Source organism: Emydura macquarii, unplaced genomic scaffold (assembly GCF_026122565.2).
Source record: "Emydura macquarii macquarii isolate MOO-44397 ecotype Brisbane River unplaced genomic scaffold, CSIRO-AGI_Emac_v2 contig_2825, whole genome shotgun sequence".
Classification (NCBI taxonomy): Eukaryota; Metazoa; Chordata; order Testudines; family Chelidae; genus Emydura; species Emydura macquarii.
The window spans coordinates 1,082,584-1,104,769 of NW_027132962.1; the positions used below are offsets into that span (position 1 = coordinate 1,082,584).

A 22,186-nucleotide genomic window follows, 5' to 3' on the forward strand; every position below is an offset into this window, starting at 1 on the left:
TACAGTATTACATCTCTGTTCAGAGGTGAAGTGTGTGTGCCTGAAATTGCATTTGTCTTTTCTACTGCCATATCCCATTGCAGATACTAGACCCATATATGATTTGCTGGCCACTATCACACCAAGTCTCTTTTGACATTAGTTTTCCATGTTTCTCGTCTATGCCCATTTTGTACCTATGCCTATGTTATCCCTTTTGATGTGAACTGCTAGTTAAAGTTTGGGGCCCTATAGGCTGTTCCTGTAGCAACAAGAATTTGCTTGATGGAGTCTGCATCAAGCAAAATATCAAAGTCCTGCCTCTCCAAACACAGGAGGAACCAAACATAGGAGACTGCTTCCTTGCTTATAGCACCAAGCTCTTTTAGCCAATACTCTGACCCAGAACCTCTCTCTAGGCTTCTTCCCAGGCCATACATATTCCTTCCAGGCTGTGTCTGCTTGGCTTTTTTTTCTTTATCTGATTCAGCCTCTCTGAGGTCCTTCAGCTTGCTCTGTCTGTCTTTGTCTCTCACACGTGCATGCGCACACATACACAGATCCTTACCCAAATACAATACCTTGGGGAGCTCTCTGCCCACAAAAGTCCAGATTAATGGGAGGGATGGCATATATCCCCTTTGTCTGAGGTGAGGCTGCTTAGGTGTCTTTCACAGCTGTCTTAAATGAACGGTGGAGGTCACAACAGTTTAGATGAGATTTACCAAAACCCACAAAAATTACATATGTATTAGCTTGAAATTTCCCAAATGGCAAATAATTTTGTCTTCATCATATCTATATTTCTAACCTTGCAATGTCTTTGTCCTCACTGGTGTTTGCATCCCCTACCAATTAAGTATCATCTGTGGATTTAATGAGGCTGCTGTTTTTTGCCCCCGTTTTCCAGATCATTAATGAAGATGTTAAGTGACAGCAGACCTTACCATTGATCCCTGTAGCACAACACTCAGTAAATTGCCAGTTTCACAGATTCCCCCCACTCAGTAAACTCTCAACTGCCGTATTTTGTTTACAGTCTTTTAGAAAGTTTCCATTCTCTCATTTCATACTCAGATCCAAGTTGATTTGAATTTGTTTTGCAAGGAGGATTTCAATTTTTTTTTGGTATGAAACTAAGGTAAAACCATGAAGTTTTCCCACAGAATTCTTAGCAGTACTTTCCTGTGACAGGCTATATCAGTGGTTCCCACCCCTTTGGCTCGAGGGCCATAGATATAATTTTTACTATCCTGAAGGGCCACCAGTCTCCACCAGCAGTTCCCCTTCTTCCTCTCTTCCCCTCCCCTTCCCCCCGCCCAGATGGAAGGAGTTCAGCAAGGAGACTCTCCCATCCCCCTGGCTGCAGCAGGGAAACCACATGCATCTTATAGCCCTGTATGCTCCCCCTAGGTCCTTAGGCAGTAGCTCTCTTCTGCAGCCAGGGGGATGGAAGATCAGTGCTCTCCTTCTGGCTCCAGCAGGGACCACAGCAACTAGGGACCCCGGCGGAGTGCTTTGCCGTGCTCCCTGCTACTGCCAGTGGGAGGGGAGCGCTGGTCTCCCATCCCCTTGGCTGCAGCAAGGAGCCTGCAGCAGTCTTGTAGCCCTGCGTCAACACGCTCCACCTGGGTCCTTAGGCAGCGGCTCCCTTCTGCAGCCAGTGGGAGGGGAGCAGCAGGCCACTTTGAAAGCCTCCGCAGGCCACTTTTGGCCCCTGGTCCACAGGTTGGGAACCACTAGGCCATATGGTCTGCACAAAAAGATTTACTTAAACCTTATGCCCTAGGGACCTTGAGATATTCATAAATTGCATAATGTACATTGGACTCTTTTTTTTTTTTTTAAGTTTCGCCTCTAGGAAACTACAGCCTTCTTGTTTCATGTATTTGAATCCTTATCTGTCTGTAATATGCACATGGGAAGTTTTTTCTGACAAATTCTTACATTTTGAATAACAACCTTACAGACAGAGTACAGAGCATCTCCATTCTTTTTATTTTTAATTGAAATTTGAATGTCTTAATGTGTAAAAAGCATTGACCTGCAATATCCAAATAGCTGACTGTTTGGACAGTCAGGAATAAAAGAATAAACTACTAAATCCGTTTTTATATGCTGGGAACTCTGTAGTTCTCACAGACACTGTTCAGCCACTCCCTGTTTTTACAATAGTAAAACTGGGTTATCAGAAGTCACAGAAATAGATATAATTTACACTCTTCTATTGCACGTTCAAAATCCACAGGGCGTAAGTATAGCACAGGAAGCTGTTTTTAGGTCTCCATGAGGGTAGCTAAGGGCAGGTCTACACTTAAAACATTGGAGCAGCTCTGCCACTATAGCACTTCCGTGAAGACATTACCTATGCTGATGGGAGGGCTTCTGCTATTGGTATAGGTACTCCACTTCCCTGAGAGGCAGTAGCTATATCAACAGGAGAAGCCCTCCCATCGACATATTGCTGTCTACACCAGGGGTTCAGTCGGTTTAACTGCATCGCTCAGGGGGTGTGGATTTTTCACATCTCTGAGCAATGTAGTTATACCAACCTAATTTCCTAGTGTAGACCTAACCTAAGGATATGTCTACACTGTAAAACAGAGGCAGCTGGCCAGTGTCGGTTGACTCAGGCTTGCAGGGCTCGGGTTCTGGCACTGTTTAACTGTGTAGACATTCAGCTCTGGGACCCTTCCCCCTGCAACAGTGTAGACATACCCTTAGTCTGCAGAAGAGCTGTAGAAGTGGCTGTAGTGGAATTCATTTTTGTTAACAATTCAGTAAACTAGCTAGTAGATGTCTGCACACCAATGAGTGTAGTGCACATAGTAAAGTAGTTGCAATTTTGGATTTCAGAAACTCTAGACCTGATTAATACAATGAAAGTTTTTAAAGGGAGACTGGTGAAAGGAGTTGGAGACTGTTTATCACTAGACTTTGAAACAAGAGAACCAGGGGCAGCACCCATGTCATGACTTTTTGACCATCACTAGCTTATGGTGAACATTTAACAGGCACTGGCTTTTCAATTCATTCCATGTGAAATAGGGGTCCCTTGGGGAGGGGCGTGTGAGTGGGTGGAAGGGCCAAGATAGGTAAGAAGCTGAAATTGCTGTAGGTTTAGAATCTGAAGTCAAAGTCTGGAGTAAGGACATGGGTTGTTCCCATCCACATGTTAAAAATATGTCATGTAGAAACACTTAAACAAAAAACCCAACATCTTTCCTTTCTGTTGATTTGGTTTATTTTAATTAAAATTCCAGGTTTTGTATCTTTTATGTAAGGCAATTTAGCCTATGCTTTATCTCTCCTACTATCCGTGATGCTGGAGTCAGCTGTTTTTGAGGAAAAAATGCTGTTTGTGACTGACTGACACTGTTCTGCAGGATGAATTTTCTCCATTTTTCCTTTCTCTCCATCTCCTCTTCTGTTTTCTTCCTTTTTCCCTCCCTGTCTATATCTTCTCCTTTTACCTTTTGTTTCCCTCCTCATTTCCATGCTTGTCTCTCACTCCTTACCTTATCCATCCCACTGTTATATGCCATTAAGAAGAAGATAGACTGATGGTAGCACCTCTTGCCATGAATTTTCCTTTCTGTTTCACAGGCCAACTGTGCCCTTTCTGCTTCTGCCCAGCCCCAGCCTTGGTCTTCAGCCCTGATCATCACATTCCAAGACACTCAGCTTTCTATCAAGAGATCCTTCCTTACTTCATATTGTCCATGGCCCCGTTAATTCCCATTAAGCCTTTCTTCCAGGCATTTCTACCATTCTTTCCATTGCCCTGACCATATTCCCATCTCACCTCTTCTGTCTAGTCATCTCTTCTTTCTAAGCATTGCCCCATCTTGATCCTGTCCTATTATTATACAACACCACTGCATATATTCCCTTACGCACATTTGACTTCTAGGATCTCTCCCCTGAAGCAACATTGTTTTTATCTGTATTAGTTCTGCTTTGAGATCAGATGAAGCAAGTTTGTATTAGCTATTACCAACCATAGATTGTAACCACAGACCCAGTCAAGGGTGTGGCACGATAGCATGTAGATATTAAGACTTTCCTCACTGTCACAGCTTGAATACTGCCTTTCACTCTGGGAATTTTTATTCTTTTTTTAAAATAACAGCATTAAACTAATTTTCCAAGCAGAGCTGCCTTTGCATCACTGCAGTACTAGTTGCTGATATCCTCAGATATATTGGCAGAGTGCCATTATGTGATATCAATTGCTAGAGTTGCTTTTAATTGGCTAGAACAGTACACTGTATTTGTAGCATGATTTCTTCCTCTTTCAAAGCTCTGATATTTTAGCTAATGAATACAGCCATTCAATCAGTGTATTGCAACATGCAGTGGAGGAGTGGACACAGTACTGTGTACTCTTCCTTTCTTTATAAATGCATGAAGGAACCAATCTCTGCTACCTTTTAAGGGGCTGGCACTTTAGAAAACTGTGGAGAAAAGAAAGCAGCTAAATCCTATAAAAGTAGCTTGGAATTGATCTATGGTATTTAGTAGTAGTGTGTGTATTTCAAAGATATCTTTGAAATAGTCCTTTTCCAGCAGCCTAGGGATGGTGTTAACTAACAGTCTTCTGTGATGAAAAGGAACAAACGATAAATAAGGCATCAGTTGTTTGTTACCGTAGTTCACTTGGAGACAAGTCCTGGTCTTGGTGTATGCATATGGTGTATGTGATAGTATGTATTTGCCTCTTATGGCCATCTAAACTGGCTCTGTGCTGAGTCAACTGATGCTGAAGAGATTGGCCAGGTCCCAGAGCAAAGGCGGACAGGGTGGAGATATTCTTCACTGTTGAGTCCTCAGGGAGTGTCCTAGAGGCAAGGTAGTTCAAACAAATGAGCTTTCTGCCTCATCAAGCAGCCCTCCTATGTCCCAGTCCCTCCCATTCCTTGTGCTGAACAGCTTTATTTTACAGCAGTAAGCCTGTAATAATGCCCATGAAGCTGCATCTGGGCAAGAGAGGAGGATCAGTATCCAAGTGCCCATATTATGAAAAACAGAAAATATTTCAGGCAGGTGGGTATTACTGTGTCACTCCTTCCCATCCTCTCACCACTGATCACCAGGGATACGGGGATCCTTCAGTTAGATTGTGCCTTGTCTTCTGGCATGGCTGACAGCTCTGTTTCAGAGCTGTCACCTAGGGGTAGCTGGTGAGTCTGAGGTGTGCAGTGTTTCTCCTCAGCTATGTATTGGTCAGTTTGGGGAATAATGCCCTGTGCAGCCCCAACATCATCTCTTAGCAACCCAGTGTGGTAAAGCTTCTGACTCGGTCTTCAGGCGGGAGGGAAGAGTAAAGTGACTGAATAAGTGCAGTATTGCCACCATTAAGCATTGAGAAATCATTAATCGGGCTCCACACAGTGTTGAAATTGACTTAAAATTGATGAGATTTCTGAAATAATAAATAAATGTTAGGTTTCTCTCTTCGAGTGATTGCTCATATCCATTCCAATATAGGTGTGTGCGCGCCCCATGCACAGATTCCCGGAACTTTTTTCCCTTAGCTGTCACCGTAGGGTTGGGTCAGGCACCCGCTGGAATACCACGCTCATGCCACGGTACATAGGGCGCCGCCGACCCTGCGGCCCCTCAGTTCCTTCTTTCCGCCTGTGACGGTTGCTGGAACGTCTGCCTCTTGCATACCGCAAGTAGCTTCCCTTAGTGTTATAGCTTTGTTGTTGAGTTCTTGTGCTTTGTTATTCTAGTTAGTGATTAGTAAATAGAATTAAGTTGTAGAGTTAGTGCCCTTAGGGGCTAGAGCTGAGCCATGCCTGACTCCACTGGTTTTAAAGCCTGCACCGCGTGTGCAAAATCCTTCCCCGTGAGTGACCCTCACGACCGTTGCCTCCGATGCCTCAGGGAGCAACACAGAAAAGACAAATGTAAGATTTGTAGGTCCTTCAAGCCAAGGACCCAGAAGGAGAGAGACGCTAGACTAAAAGCGATCCTGATGGAGTCCGTGCTTCGCCCGGACTCTGAGCCGTGGTGCTCTCCAGCGGCACCAAGTGTCTCGTCGGTGCGGAGTGCTCCACCGGCGCCGGCACCGAAAAAGAAGCGGCTGGAAGCCGCTCCTATGGACTCCCCCCTGCTGCCGGGAAAGCAGGGGGTGCAGCAGGGGATGCCCCAGCCACGTGCCGTGGAGAGTACTCGGGCACCGGCATCTCCTCTCAGAGAGCTTCCCCCGACTCCTGGGGGTGGGGGAGCTCCTCTGCAAGGGCCGTTGACACCGGAGGCTTTCGCTGTGGCACGCACACTCGTGGCCCTGCCTATGCCTCTGTCCCCCCCTCGGTCGAGGGTTCCGGGACCAGTGTCTGGGGATAAACCCACGTTGGGTTGCCCCGGTGGGTGGAAGAGAGGGGAGTCGAGGTCTCCCCCCAGACGGTCAAGGAGGGTAGAGAGTGCGGGCTGCCCTCCTAGCTCCGACTCTGGGTCGTTGAGCTCCCCGGCACCGCGGCACTGGGGGCAGTCCAGGGACAAACGCTCGAGGCGAAGGCACTACAGTCCCGCCTCGAGTGGAGACCATAGCTTGGACTCTGGTACCCCGGTGCGGAGCCCAGCTCGACGTTCCCCAATGCCGCCTCCCCCAGCACCGACCGCCTCGGCACCGACCATCTCGGCGGCACCGCCCGCCTCGGCTCCGTATGACAAGTCGCGGTCCAGGTCAGAGTCGCGACAACACAGGCGTCACTGCTCCCGCTCGAAATCTGGGAAGTGTCGCCGCAAGTCTTCCAGGCGGAGGGGTCGTTCCAGCTACAGCTCCTCCAGCAGCCCCTCTCCTCGCCGGCACCGCAGACGCCAGTTTCAGAGATCCTCATCGTCCCAGAGCCGCTCCCATTCCACTCATAAGCATAGGTCAAGCGGCTCGGGCTCCAAGGGGGGCCGCCTGGAAGTGACCCAGCAGGTTCCACTGCAGGCACCCGCATGGCCTCAGGGGCCCTGGCAATAGCCATATTGGGGGTCCTGGGGGACACAGATGGGTCAAGGGGGCCGCCTCAGTGGCCCAGCCGGCACCCCCACCGACCCACAGGAGGGCCACCCCTCAGAGGAGGGGTCTGACCCAGAGGAAGGCCCTTCTACGGGGGCCCTCCCACAATCCTCCTCCTCCTCTCCGGATGAGGCGGCGGCCAGGGACCATAAGGCCCCCATCTTTGACTTTCGGGCCCACCAGGATCTCCTGAGGAGAGTGGCAGATAATCTCGGGCTTGAGATTAAAGAACTGTCAGAGGAGGAGGACCCCCTCTTTGGGGTCCCTGAAGCAGCAGGCCTATTGCGTCTGGCCCTCCCAGTTCACGAGAGGGTGATGAAGCTAGCCAAGGCCCTCTGGCAAACCCCCTCCTCAGTGGCCCCCACTTCGAAAGGCGCTGAGCACAAGTACTATGTGCCTGAGGAGGAGTTTGTTTCTTTACACGGACCCCGCCCCAGGTTCACTCGTGGTGGATGCAGTGAACCAGCGGGATCGCCAGGGTGGCCAAGGCAGCACCCCGAAAGATAAGGACAGCAAAAAGCTGGACCTTTTGGGGCATAAAATGTACTCCACTGCAGCCCTACAGGTGAGGGTCGCAAACCATCAGGCCCTCCTGGGAAAGTACAACTTGAACCTCTGGTCCTCTCTAAAGAGGTTCTCCTTGGGGTTGCCCTCGGACCAAGCCGCAGACTTTGCCACGGTGTCGCAGGAAGAGGTGGCGGTGGCTACGGCGGCACTTCAGGCAGCCAGTGATGCAGCGGATGCTGCTAGCAGGGCAATCGCTTCAGCCATCGCCATGCGCCGCTGCTCTTGGTTGCAAGTTTCCGGCCTGTCCCAGGAGGTCCAACAATCAATACAGGACCTCGCCTTTGATTGCACCGGCCTCTTCTCGAAGAGGACGGATGAGAAGCTCAAAGCCCTGAAGGACTCACGGGCCACCCTGAGGTCCCTAGGGCTATATACCCCCCAGACCTCGAGGCGCCAGGCCCGCCCTCAGGCCCAGAGGCAACTGCAGCTTCCACCAAGGCTGCCCCCCAGACCCGCCCAGCCTACGATGGGTCGGGAACAGTACTGGGTGCCCAGTCGTGCAACCGCCAAGGGCCCTCCACGGGGTCTCAGCAAGGCCCAAGCAAGGGCAACAATACCAATAAAAGGTTTTGACGGGGTGCACGAGGGTGGCACTCCTCCGTTTCCACTGGATCGCTCCAAGTTATTTTCCCACATGCTTCAGCCTTACTATGCCGAATGGGAAGCCATTACTACAGACCAATGGGTCCATGACACTGTCCTCAGGGGCTATGCCTTACAACTTACGGCCTTTCCCCCCAACTCTTCCCCTACCCAGTTCCTCTTCAGGGACCTCTCTCACGACCAACTCCTCATACAGGAGGTCAACTCCTTCCTCATGCTCAGTGCGGTAGAGGAGGTTCCTCCACAGGAACAAGGAAGGGGGTTCTACTCAAGGTACTTCCTAATCCCCAAGGCCAAGGGGGGCCTGAGGCCAATTCTGGACCTCAGACATCTGAGCAAGTTTGTCAGATGCAACAAGTTTCGTATGGTTTCCCTAGCGTCCATTATCCTGCCCTAGATCCAGGGGACTGGTATGCCGCCCTCGACCTGAAGGACGCATATTTTCATATCACTATCCTTCCAGGTCACAGAAAGTTCTTAAGGTTTATGGTAGCTGGATGCCACTGCCAGTTTACAGCCCTGCCCTTTGGCCTTTCGTCCACGCCGAGGGAATTTATGAAATGCATGGCAGTAGTAGCGGCCCACCTGCGCCGCAGAGGGGTCCAAATATTCCCCTACCTGGACGATTGGCTGATTCGGGGCAAGTCCAGGGCCCATGTGAGGAACAGCCTGGTTCTTACCTGTGCCACATGCACCAGACTGGGGCTGCTCATCAACGAGCAGAAATCTACTCTTACCTCAGTGCAGCGCATAGAGTTCATAGGGGCCACATTGGATGCCACCCAGGCCAGAGCTTTCCTCCCTCAAACTTGGTTCGAGTCAATGACCGCCATAATCAACGATCTGCACAAGTCCCCCACAACGACAGCCAGGCACTGCCTTCAGCTGTTGGACACATGGCGGCATGTACTTATGTGGTGAGGCTAACCCGCCTCAAGCTCAGGCTTCTCCAAGGGTGGCTGGCCTCAGTCTATGCACCGGCCAGACATCGACTGAACAGGGTGGTCACAGTTCCCGCTCAGGTACTATCCTCCCTGGACTGGTGGAGGAACCCCGGGGAGGTTCTGAGGGGCGTTCCCTTCAGAGACTTGGCCCCCTCAGTGACCCTGATAACAGACGCCTCAGACGAGGGTTGGGGGGCCCGCATCAGCAAGGACCTGAGCACCCAGGGGCTGTGGTCACCAGACGAGAGGGTTCTCCATATAAATGTCAGAGAGCTCAGGGCAGTCCACTTGGCCTGCAAAGTATTCATCAAATTTCTGAAGAGCAGGAAGGTCCAGGTCCTTACGGACAACACAGCGGCCATGTTTTACATAAATAGACAGGGGAGCACGCTCCTCGGCTCTTTGCCAGGAGGCTACTCTTCTTTGGGACCTGGCAGTGAGGCACGATTTTCACTTGTTTGCCTCTCACCTCCTGGGGAGTCAGGAATGACGAGGCGGACCACCTCAGCAGGTCATTCCTACCTCGCCATGACTGGTCACTACATCTGGAGGTAGTGGCTTCAATCTTCCGGAAGTGGGGGGTTCCCCAACTGGACCTGTTCACGTCGTCCTGGAACAGGAAGTGCCCGAGGTTCTGCTCGCTCCGGGGTCGCGAGCCGGGATCCCTCTCCGACGCATTCCTCATAGACTGGAAGGGGCCCCTTCACTATGCGTTCCCCCCCATTCCGCTCCTGCCCAGGGTACTTTTGAAAATAAAGAGGGACAGGGCGGACATGATATTGATTGCACCAGCCTGGCCATGGCAGCACTGGTACACTATGCTGCTCGACCTCTCCATCGACGTGCTGATCCCGCTCCCGAGATGTCACGACCTGCTCTCACAGGACCAGGGGCGCCTGCTGCACCCGGACCTGGACTCCCTCCACCTGACGGCATGGAGACTCTGTGGCTAATGGAGGGAGAGAGAACCTGCTCGACGCAGGTCCAACAGATCCTGCTGGGCAGCAGAAAACCTTCGACTCAGGTTGTGTACCGAGCAAGGGGAAGCGTTTTACCTTTTGGGCGGAGTCCCGGGGTATCCCACCGTCCGGTTCGCCCATACAGGCGATCTTGGAGTACTTGCTCCATCTAAAGCTCCAGGGTTTATCACTGGCTTCCCTAAAGGTGCACCTGGCAGCTATCTCGGCTTTTCACCAGCCGATGGAAGGGCGTACCCTGTTCTCCCACCCCATGTCAGTCAGGTTCCTCAAGGGGGTGGAGAGGCTGTATCCCCAGGTCTGTGACCCAATGCCTCCCTGGGATCTAAACTTGGTCCTCGCCATGTTGACAGGACCCCCCTTCGAGCCCATGGCCACATGCCCCCTGCTCGTCCTCTCTTGGAAGGTAGACTTCCTGGTGGCCATTACATCGACTAGGAGGGTCTCCGAACTCAGAGCTTTAACCTCGGAGACCCCCTACACTGTCTTTTATAAAGATAAGGTCCAACTGAGGCCCCACCCAGCCTTCCTGCCTAAGGTGGTATCTCAGTTCCATTATAACCAGAATATCTTCCTCCCCCTGTTCTTTCCCAAACCACATGGTTCGGAGGAGGAGCGGAGATGGCACTCACTGGACATCAGGCAAGCCTTGGCCTTCTACATCGAGTGGACCAGGCTATTCCAGAAGTCAACGCAGCTGTTCGTGGCAGTGGCGGACCGGATGAAGGGCTCACCTGTCTCCACCCAGCGCATCTCCAACTGGATCACCACCTGTATTAAAACCTGAGCGGGCGAAGGTGCCGCTTCCAGGAGCTGTGACAGCGCACTCAACCAGAGCCCAGGCCTCATCTGCGGCCTTCCTGGGAGGAGTGCCCCTGCAGGACATCTGCAGAGCAGCGACCTGGTCATTGGTCCACACCTTCACGTCCCACTACACCATCGTACAGCAGGTGACGGAGGATGTGGAATTCGGCAGAGCCGTGCTGATGAGAGCAATTCACCATTGACTCCTACCCACCTCCAAGGTATGGCTATTTAATCACCTATATTGGAATGGATATGAGCAATCACTCAAAGAGAGAAAACAGGGTTACTTACCAGTAACTGTTGTTCTTCGAGATGTGTTGCTCATATCCATTCCACACCCACCCTCTGTCCCCACTGTCGGAATCGGCAGAAAGAAGGGACTGAGGGGCCGCAGGGTCGGCGGCGCCCTATGTACCGCGGCATGAGTGCGGTACTCCAGGGGGGCGCCTGACCCGACCCTACGGTGACAGCTAAGGGAAAAAAGTTCCAGGAATCTGTGCACGGGGCGCGCACACACCTATATTGGAATGGATATGAGCAACACATCTCGAAGAACAACAGTTACTGGTAAGTAACCCTGTTTTCTTTATGGTTCTTCTGCCTTTGGAGTCTTTAAGTTTCAAATTGTCAAGCTTGTCTCATAACCATGAGGGCTAGCAACTTTATTTTTTCTTTTATATGAAAGCTGAAATTCTCACATATTCACATGACTCCAGGAGCTAGGGCTTTAAGAAAATCACCTGAGATTTGTGATAAAATCACAAGAGTTGGCAACACAAAATAGCTGTCCCTGAGAAGGATTGTCCCCTTAGGGTTTGTGTACCTTGCATGTCTGGAGTGGGGAGGGGTATCATATAGTCCATCGGTGCTGGCAGGCACCACACCATGGAGGCAGGTAGGGATAGGCTTCAGTTTTTAGTTTACAATGTTGTGAAACATTATTTTCTTTAGTTTGTGTGTGTGTGTGTGTGCGTGTGATTTTTTTGTTGTTTGTTTTTAATTACAATTCTGTCCCTTCTCTCGCTACACTGAAACTTAGGACAAATATATAACACACTCACGCTGGGTTGCCAGGGTTAGATATTTCTTCTGAGGGAGTCATGTTATCTGGCTATTGTAAGCGTTCCTGTGAATTGCAGAGTCCAAAGTGTGCTAACTGGGCTGTTAAGTAATGCCTTGTGCACTTTGACAAAGCAAGTTTAACATTATCAGCTTCTGAACATGCACATTCTCTGTAGAAGCATAACAGGAGCATAAAACATGTAGTTTAGCGTCTATTTAGTTAAAAAGGGGGAGGGGGAAAGTATTTTCTTTACAGAGAAAAAACATGAGACAAATGGCTCCTCGTACATAATTTAAGCCTTCAGTGAGTTGCCATTTAATTCACTTTAGGAGGTATTTATATTTTAATTACAGTATGTGCAATTGGTAGCTTGCACAGATCCAATCTGCAGTTTTATGAGGCTTGTAAAGGAGGGTGCTCAGTTGGACTGTGATAGCTGAGTACTTGGCTATATGTGCTAGTTGTTTTTTATTTATATGTATTTTGAGCAATATAAAGTGTGATAATTATAATCTCTTATTTAATTGAAATGCAATAGAAAAAATTGGTATGGTGCAAGTTGGGTCACATTTCAGTAAATTCCTACTAGTGATAACCATAACTTGGGTAAACCAATTCCTGCAGGTATTCATAGCCTGGTGTTTGTAGACTTCCCTTCTCAATGGAAATCTTTGGAGTAGTTTTATTTTTCCATTCTGGTCAGTGGCCAGGCTTTCCAAGTTAAGATCTACACCTCACAGAACTAAATTATGCCATTGGTGCCAAGTCTTGAACTGAGTTTGTCACAACCTTGGGGGAGGTCTTAAAGATTGATTGCATCAGGATGGTGAGCCTCCTGCTCTTTCACTGCTACAGTGTCAACTAAAATGAGTCCTCAGGCAGAAATTCCAGATCATTAAACCTCCAGGTGGTCCATAGAATCCTTTTTTGTAAATAAACTCAGACTTCATGGAGTTTAATGTTAGCCTGCTTTTCTGGAAAACTATCTGTATTGAGAGGAGATGGGGAAATAGATGTACCAGGAGGTATAGATGTCTATAAAGACAAAACACTAATGTTTTCAATAGTCCTCTTACAAAAGAAAACTACTGTATTGATGGCTCTGAATACCATAGTGCCATAGTTCATGCTATGAACACAATAACATAGGTGTAACTGCTGTTTTTATTAACTCTTAGTTTGAAATGTTAATGAGTTTAAAAAACTTATCACATCTCGTGATGGCTGGTGGTTTACCTCAAGAACTACTACATTAATCACTGCTTGTCACTGTTACTTAATAGTCTTTGTTCTTGATAACTAAAACTCAGCTGCTATAAATATCTGAATAGCCATATAACTAAGGTCTGTGTGCTCAGTGGCAATCTGGCCTTACATTTTGCATCATCCATCTGTGGCAAACTAGAAGTCCTGCAGCAGCTTCACTTACATTAACAAAAATTATTGAATGAAGTATATTAATGAATAATACAATCAGTACCACAGCCTCTATTATGAATGTATTTAATACTGTCCCACACTTCCAATGTGCTAAAGATTTTATACTGACAACTCATAGCTTATCATATTACTTGCCAGAGGAGAAGCTGGAGGATGGTAACTGAGTGTAATGAGACAGTAACTGGGGCATTTGAAAGCATGCAAGATGAGGGAGCTTGTGATTGTGTGATAAACCCATTAGTTGGATGCTTGTGCTAACGTGACCAGCACTGTGTTTAAGTGCTGATGTTTAAATTATCATTTTAAAGTTTGAGTTAATATACTGTTAAAACCAAAAATTTCTTCAGCACTGTTGTTTCAGGCTGTATAAAACAACGTTGATCACTTTACACTTAGTTCATTTTGAGGTTTCCTTCACAATACCGAGGATAAGAAATACCATTATTCAAGTAGTGTCCCTATGGGTGCTCCACTTGAGGAGTGCCTACGCTCTGCTGTTTTGATCAGAGATTTATGGTAGCAGAACCTGTTTAGCCCATGCGTACACATTGCTCCGGGCACTGAAGCTATATGGGACCATGCAGGGGAACTGCCCTAAGTTCTTTCTCAGCCACCTTTGGTCCAAGATGGAGTTTGCTGAGTGCCTATTCTCTAAGACTAATTTTTTTCTCAGAAACCTTGTAGTTCTTTACCTTATAGTGTTACAGTTGTTGGAACAATTGTTCTCTTTGTTTTTTCTTTCTGAAAAAACAAAACTTTTCATTCATAGAAATAGGTATGTAGTTGGGAGATTTTTCTTCTAGGGGTTAAATTTTCATTAGTTTTGCTCGGGAATGCCAGGCTCTCCATGATTCAAGAGGAGCCTCTCCTGTTGGGAGGCTATTCCAATAAGTGATAGACATTCCTAGTCTCTCCAGTGTCTGGCTAATATTCATATCCCAAGTACAAGATCTGCACTTCGAATCCCGTACGAAGTGCTCAGTACCAGCTGCATCAGTACCGAAGTCATCCTCCATAGGTTCCCACTTGGCCCAGTCTGTGATACCATCGGTATCACAAGAATCTAGGTACCCTAATGATCTGATAATATTTTCTGAACTGGAGTCTTCTCTGTTAACGAATTTGTCAGTGTCAGGGTTCTCTTGATCACCAAACCCTCTATCATCTAGAACACTACACTAACCCTCGTCTACTCTGCAAGCTGAACATCTATCTCCCCGCTTAAAGAATGGGGAAGAGGACTCATCAGACTTTCAAATTTCAGTGCAGGGTTCCCTTACCTATTCTAGGACACCTCACTTTCCCTCCTATACTGACATATTATGGGAGGATAGACCTCAGATGACACCCACAAGGCAGGAACATAGATGGCTGCCTCCACCTATGCCATTTGGGCTTTCTCAGTGGCCTTGCTGGGATCCATGGGCATTTTGTCACCAACAGTCTACATTGAATTCCTTGCAACACCAGAGGGAACAGAGAAAAGCCCATTTTCTTGAATCCCCTTTACCATCACCTATGCCAGAGGAAGAGACAAGGGCCAGTAAGGGAGTGATTCCTCTTACTAGTATTTCCTCCTCCTGATGAAGTTGTCATGCCTCCATGACCTTCTATGGCAGATGACTTTAAGCAGTTTCAGAACCTGATAAGTAGATTGCTCACACACTGCAGATTCTCTTAGAGGAGGTTCATAAGTCCCAACATAAACTCCTAGATATTTGATGCACTCTGGCATCCATGAAGATTGTCATTCCAGTGAATGAAGCTCCTATGGAACCTGCAAGATAGTTTGGAAAACCCTTGCTACTGCACTGTCTATGTGCAAGTGGTGGATACAAAGTATTACATTCTGACTAGGGAATTGGAGTTTCTATTTTCTCACCCAGCTCCAAATTCCTTAGAATTGGAGGCCATTTATAAATGAGACAGACAACATAACTCAAAGTCCAACCTCTGCAGTAAGGACCACAAGAGGCTTGATCTTTTTGGTCTTGAATCCTGTGCTTCAGACACACATCAGTTCAGCATAGCAAACCATCAAGTGTTCATGGCCAAATATGACTACTTAAATTACAACTAATTCAATTATTTTAATGAGCATCTGCCAGAAGAACATCAGGACCAGTTTAAGTATGTTATTCAAGAGGGTCAGCTCCTGGCAAAACATTGCTCCGAGTCTCCTTGGATGTGGCAGATACTGCAGCACACTGTCTCCACTGCAGAGGTCATGAGAAGTGTGTCTTGGCTATAGCTGTCAGACTTTCCGAGAGAGGTTCAAAATACTGTTGAAGACCTCCCTCTGACGGTTGCAAGCTCAACAGATGCATCTCTCCACACTTTAATGGACTTGAGAATCACGCTGCGATTCCTGGGTATTTACAATCCTCTAAATAAAAGGAGATTTAGTAGGTCTCAGATGGCACACAAAAAGCATGCCCAGCCCCATATTCAACGTATTATAAACCCTCTGAACCTCCAGCCAAGAGACCAAGATACTCAAAAAAAGACGCTCCTTCAGCTGCAGCTACATCTTCTCAGCCTTCATGTCCTCCAAGTAACAGTTTTGATGGCTTGCTTGAAAGTCTCAACCATCCAATCAGCAAGGTCTAGTAGCTGCAAAATCTTACCTCACATCCCTCCTTTCAGATGCTGCCTCTCCCATTTTCAGGATGCATGGGAGCATGTAACATCGGACAAATAGGTTTTGGAAGCCATAACATTTGGTTACACTATCCATTTAAAATCTACATCTCCTATCCATTCCCTTTCCTTGTCCCTCTTCAGGGACCCCTCTCATAATCAATTGCTAGAGTAAGAGGTGACCTCTCTCATATTTAAGAGCAGTAGAATCAGTTCCTGTGCAACATGGAAGGGGATTCTTTTCAAAGTACTTCCTAATTCCCAAAAAGAATGGAGGGTGGAGGCCAATTTTAGACTTCCAGTCTCTAAGCAGAATAGCAAGAATTCCTTTTTTAGAAATAGGAGATTGATTCGCAACTCTTGACCTACAAGACATATATTTTCATGTTACTATTCACCCTTCACACAAGAGGTTTCTTTGTTTTGTAATAAACAATGAGCACTATCCTTTCAGTGCTCCCTTTCAGTCTATCTTCAGCATCAAGGGTATTTTCAAAGATTCTGGCAGTAGTTGCTGCTCACCTACATTGCCTGGGTATAATCGTTTTCCTATACCTAGACGATTCGTGGTTGATCATTAGTAAAGGTCACGTGTTCCTTGTTTTACAGCTCGGGCCTTCAAATCAACTTCAAAAAGTCCATTTTGACTTCAGTACAGAATCTATATTGCATAAGCACTACCCTGGATGCAGTGACAAGCAGAGCATGCCTACCATCCAACAGATTTCTCGCACTAGCGAATCTCATCTCAAAGATTCAGAGCAGTCCAAGTAACAATAAGAGATTGTCTTCAACTGCTGGGGCATATGTCATCTTGTGTCTTTGTAGTGCAGTATTCCAGATTACACCTTTGAGGTCTATAGGAATGGCTTCAAACAGTTTACAAACCAAGCAAATACAGTTTAGGTAGGTTACTGTCTGTTCCCCAATCACTCAGCTGGTGAAAGGACCCAACCAAAACTTGCACAGGTATTCCATTCTTGCAAATTCCCAGTATCATAGTGATAACATCAGCTGCTACACTTTTGGGATGGGGAACACATCTGGGATCTCGCAAGGTTCAGGTAAAATAGTCACAATTAGAGCAGTTTCCTCTCATCAATCTTTTGGAATTGAGAGCCATCAAAAACACTTGCTTACACATTGTACTGCTAATCAAATCAAAATCAATAAAGATTATGACAGACAACGTGGCATGCATGTATTATATCAACCATCAGGGAGGTGCACGTTCCCCATCTTTCTGTGCCAAAGCAATAAAACTCTGGAACTGGTGCATAGCCAACCACATAGTCATCTCAGCTTCTTACCTCTCATGGACAAAAAAGATTTCTATATGCATATCTACTGACACCGTTACTATTAAAGGTTCTCAACAAGTTCAAACAAGATTGAGCCTGTTATTGATTGCATCAATGTGGCCAAGACAGGTCTAGTATCCCTATTTGATCAAACTCACCTCTCGCCCTTCATGGAGGCATCCAATCAGTTCTCAAGTGACCTAGCTGATCGAACACTCCACCCCATCCTGCAGATTCTGAGACTCCAAACATGGTTCCTTGATGGTTCTTGGGAACAGAGATATCCTGTTTGTCAGAGGAACAATGTCTTTTATTAAATATTAAAAAATAATCTACAAGAAATACTTCCAGAAATGGAAATGATCTCATCTTTGGTGTAACAGTTGTCAGTTTTCCCTGACTCTCTCTCCTCTTCCTAGGGTACTGGCTTGCCTATTGGAACTGAAAACATCAAGTCTTTCTATGAATTCCATTAGGTTTCACTCTACCAGCTGTAACAGTTTTGCACACACTCATAGGGGTTTTTCACTCTTTGTTCACCAAATTACGGCAAGATTCATCAACTATCTCCACCCAAATCTGAGATCCTGCTCTGAGCTGGGACTTGAATCTAGTATTTAATTGCCTTATGAAACATGCTTTTGAGCCACTAGCTACATGTTCTCTATTACATTTATCAGTGAAGAAAGCTTTCCTGGTAGCAATCATTTCTGCCTGAAAGATGGGAGAATTGGAGGACTTTAATGGCAGACCCCCAATTTATGGTATTCACCAGAAAGAAAGTGTTGCTACGGGCACATCCAAGATTTTTATCTAAGGTATCCTCATAATTTTATATTAATCAAACCATTCATCTCCCAGTTTTTTCCCCCAAAACTGCACTGGACTGCTCCTTAGATGGAGTCAGGGTCAGAAGAGCATTAGCCTTGTATTTAGATAGAACCAAACCATTTCGAAGGTCTCCTAGATCATTTGTATCCATTGCAGACAGAAGCCAGAGTTTGGTAATTTCAAAATAGAGGTTATCAAAATGAATTTCTAGTTGTATTAAGATTTGTTATGACAGAACTCATGTTCAAGCCCCTTTGAGATTGATCTATGCCTATAGCCTTACTTAAGGATGTATCAGTTGCAGACATCTATAGAGCGGTAACTTGGTCATCTGTTCATATCTTTTCTAATCAAGCTTTGGTACCTGCAGCAAAATCAGATGCTGTAAGCAATGCAGTTCTCTCTTCTGTGTTGGACTCTGCTCCAAGCCTCCCTCCTAATATGGGTACTGGTCGGGAGTCACCTGAAGTGGAGTACTCACAGGGAGACTACTCAAAAAAGGAGAAGTTACTCACCTGGAGTAGTGTTCGAAGGCCCCTGCTGGAGGCCTTGTGGCCCTGTCTCACCCTGCCCCAGAAAAGAGCAGAAGAGAAGTCCTCCAGGCAGTTTAGAGTAGCTGCAGAAGAAGCAGCCAATCAGAAGGTCTGGGGGAGTGGCCAATCAGGGCCCAGAAGGGCCATGTAAAAAGGGAGCAGCAGAGGAAGAGCATTTAATAGCTGGCTGGAGCTCCAAGAGGGAGGACAGGGTGCCTGGCTGGCTGGAAGAGCAGCAGGACCATGGACAGATCAGTGCGGGTAGGCTGAGCCCAGGGGACTAAACCCAGAACCTAGCCAGACCAGGCGAGGGTACTGTGATGGACCCTGCTGGTTGGTTGAAGACTGAGCCCAGGGAGGACTGCTAAAAGAACATCAATTGAGGGTACTGATATGGGCCCCTACTGGGCTGTTAAAGAAGGCAGTGCTTCTGGAAAGGAAGTATTGGTGCTGCTGCCCCATACCGGGGCTGTGAGAAAGACGTAGAGACTGTATACCCTGGAAGCGGGGGCAGTGTGTGTGACACGCTGGAGGACTGTTAGTGAAGACCCGCTGAAAGAATCATAAACTGGGAGGCGGTCACAAGAGGTGGGTGCCACCCTATTGTAAGAACAGAAAAAAAAGCAGGCTCACACCTGATCAGAAAGATGATCACGAGAGGTGAGTGCTGCCCCATTCCGAAGCAGGGTAATTGCAGGCACACATCGGCCAGAGAGGGGTCGCTTGTGAGAGGTGGTTGCTGACCCCGTTACAAGTAGTAACTAAAGTTCTTTGAAATATGTGTCCCTGTGGGTGCTCCACTACCCATCCTCCTTCCCGTCTACTTCGGAGTCTCCCTTGTGGGTCTTTGTGATGGAGAAAGAACTGAGGATGGTTCTCCCATACAGCCCCATATAGTCTTGGCACGGGGCATGAAGATGTGTGAGGTGAATGCATGAACTGAACGGCCAGTGCTACCAAAAATCTCTGATCAAAGGCACAGGCCACAAATGTACCTTAAGTAGAGCAACCACTGGGACACACATCTCAAAGAACTCCAGTTACTACATGATGTGAGTATCCTCTCTTTTTTTAATAATGAAAGTTTAAACTCTGGAGCACAGTTCTGTGGCAAGGGCTGGATTCTGCAGTAAATCCCATGACCATGGAATGCATAGAGCTGTTCTTATAATCCTGAGAAAAGTACATGGAGATGGCCCAAATCAGCTTTAAGCTCCTCCCAACCAGATTTGTATTACAGAAGCCTCTGGAGACCCTAACTGAGATAATAGTCCCATTGCACAAGGCTTTGTACAAACATGCAAAACACTCCCTGACCCAAAGTCTATTTACAGTTTAAATAGACAAGACAGACAAAAAGTGGGAGGTGAAGAGGTGGCACAGAAAGGTGAAGTGACTTGTCCAAAGTCAGAAAATAGGTCAGTAGCAAAGCTAGGAATAAAGTCCAGGCTCAGTCCAGCACCATTTGCCCTTGACCATGTTAGTTCCAAAACAGCTCTAACTCTTGATTCAGGCTTCATAGTTGGCCATTGTTTCTCTAATGGGCTTACTCCAAATCCCAGATTTGCGAAGAGCTGGATGAAAAATACAGACATTGCAGCTGTGTGGATTCCTTAACTAATGTCGGGACCACTTAAATCTTTTTAAAACTAGAATTTATCTTCAGTTAATATATTTTTGTTCCTTTTCCAGCAGATTTTTCCTCTTCACATGCCTATTTCTAGCCTAATACTATCACATGTAAGTGTGTTAGAGGTGCATAAGAGGTGAGCATGGGCCTCCCTTGTCAAGTAGCCAAGGACCTAAATACAAATAAAAGAAAATTCTTAAAGGTTATCAGAAGCATGAAACCTGCAAGAGGGTTAATGTTTCTGCTAGACAGTCTGAGAGCAAAGGGAGTGATTGTGCAGTAGAAGAACACTGGAGAGACACTAAACTACTTCTGTGGCAAAGACTGCCACAAGAAGACAATGGGAGAGATGTCTTCAAAGAGTAGTTCTGGGTTAGGTAATAAACTTTAAGTATAGTTAAGTTAAGGAATCAGAACAAAGTGATCATTTAAGTTGCAGTAAGTCATCAGCGCTGTATTATTCATCCAAGAGTTCTGGAGGAACATGAAAGTGAAGTAGACAAGCTACTATTAGGAATATGAACCAAAGAGTAGCCAATCTCATATATGTAGATAAAACATCTCTCTTAAAAATATACTGTATCATCTCCTTGGAATTGTTCACCAGTAAGCCTTACTAAAAAAAATACAAGGTTCGACCCATAATTACTTAATAAAATTGTTACTAAGGCTACTTGATTAACTCAATTTTCTACTACAAAAGTTTAAAACATTTTGTCTTATCTGAACTGTAATATTCTCTGTTGCAGCATTAGTCACTACGTCCTTGTGATGGTTTTCACTATCTTCATCATGCTGCTGAATGGATTGGCCCAGCTGCTCACTGCAAAGAGAATTGAACTTTGGGGAAGAACTAAACGACATTCCATGTGACAGAGCTACAAGTGTTACTGTTGTTATTTGAATGTTCACTCTTACTGTGAGCCAGTGTCCACCTGTGGAATGTAAATAGTTAATGGACTGGAGTGCCAAAATCCCACTGAGAGATCAGTACACTGATGGAATGCATTATGTGATTTTCTACTTTCCTGTGACTGAGATAGTGCTTGGAGATTGGCATTTAGAGATCAACTGGGGTAAAATAGTCTTAATTTTATTTCTTATATATATATTTTGCAAATGAAAACAGTGATTAAGTCCTATTTTAAAACATCAGCAACCATCTTTGTCATATTTTTCTTTTACTATAACTCATCTTCAAGCTGTTTATATCACACCTGCAAAATCTTGGCTCTCATCCCATGCCTAATGCAGCCTTTACATAGGAGCCTTAAGGAGACAAACACAAATAAGGTAAATGTGAACAGACCAGTGATTTTGTGATATTACACAGCATAGAAAATGTGCATCTGGGTAACTGTGAGGTCACTTCCACTTTCACTAGCTGTGAATGTGTGCAAATAGGTGGAACCAGCACCTTGAGATTGGTAGTCACTGAGTTGATACTCACTTTGCATATGATGTCCATTCTGCCACTTAAATGTTTCCTCCTCTGCCAACACTTGCAATCAGCTCCTGCACAAAATGATCACCTGGTTAACAGCACCGCATGACACCAGCACAAATGCAAACCACCAAGTGTGATCATGAGACATGTAAGTCCGTAACCAGTCAAAATCACCGCCATGCTCTGCCATCTTGGGCGCTCTATAATACCCATTAGCTTCAAATCTACTGAGTGTCATGTAGGAACTGTCCTGTAACATTGCAGCCTCCTCCAACAGGCAGAGCAGGATTTCAAAACAGCAATCCCAGGGCCATAAAGTAACCCACTAAGCTCTGCTGTTGTCTGAGTCAAGCAAGGGTTGTATATACAGCTCTCAGAGAGCAAGATATCTTGCCATGGCAGTAGC

The 22,186-nt window shown here is 46.5% G+C and overlaps 1 protein-coding gene across 2 annotated transcripts in view; it reads left to right on the forward strand.

Annotated features, from left to right (window-relative positions):
* Positions 1-21,679, forward strand: part of PIGN (phosphatidylinositol glycan anchor biosynthesis class N) — a 152,614-nt gene extending 130,935 nt beyond the window's left edge. For both annotated transcript variants that reach the window (XM_067567929.1, XM_067567930.1), the window contains exon 29: positions 21,083-21,679. In XM_067567929.1, the coding sequence (XP_067424030.1) occupies positions 21,083-21,206 (124 nt within the window). In that variant the 3' untranslated portion in view covers positions 21,207-21,679. The remainder of the gene's footprint in view (positions 1-21,082) is intronic.
* The last annotated feature ends 507 nt before the right edge of the window (positions 21,680-22,186 follow it).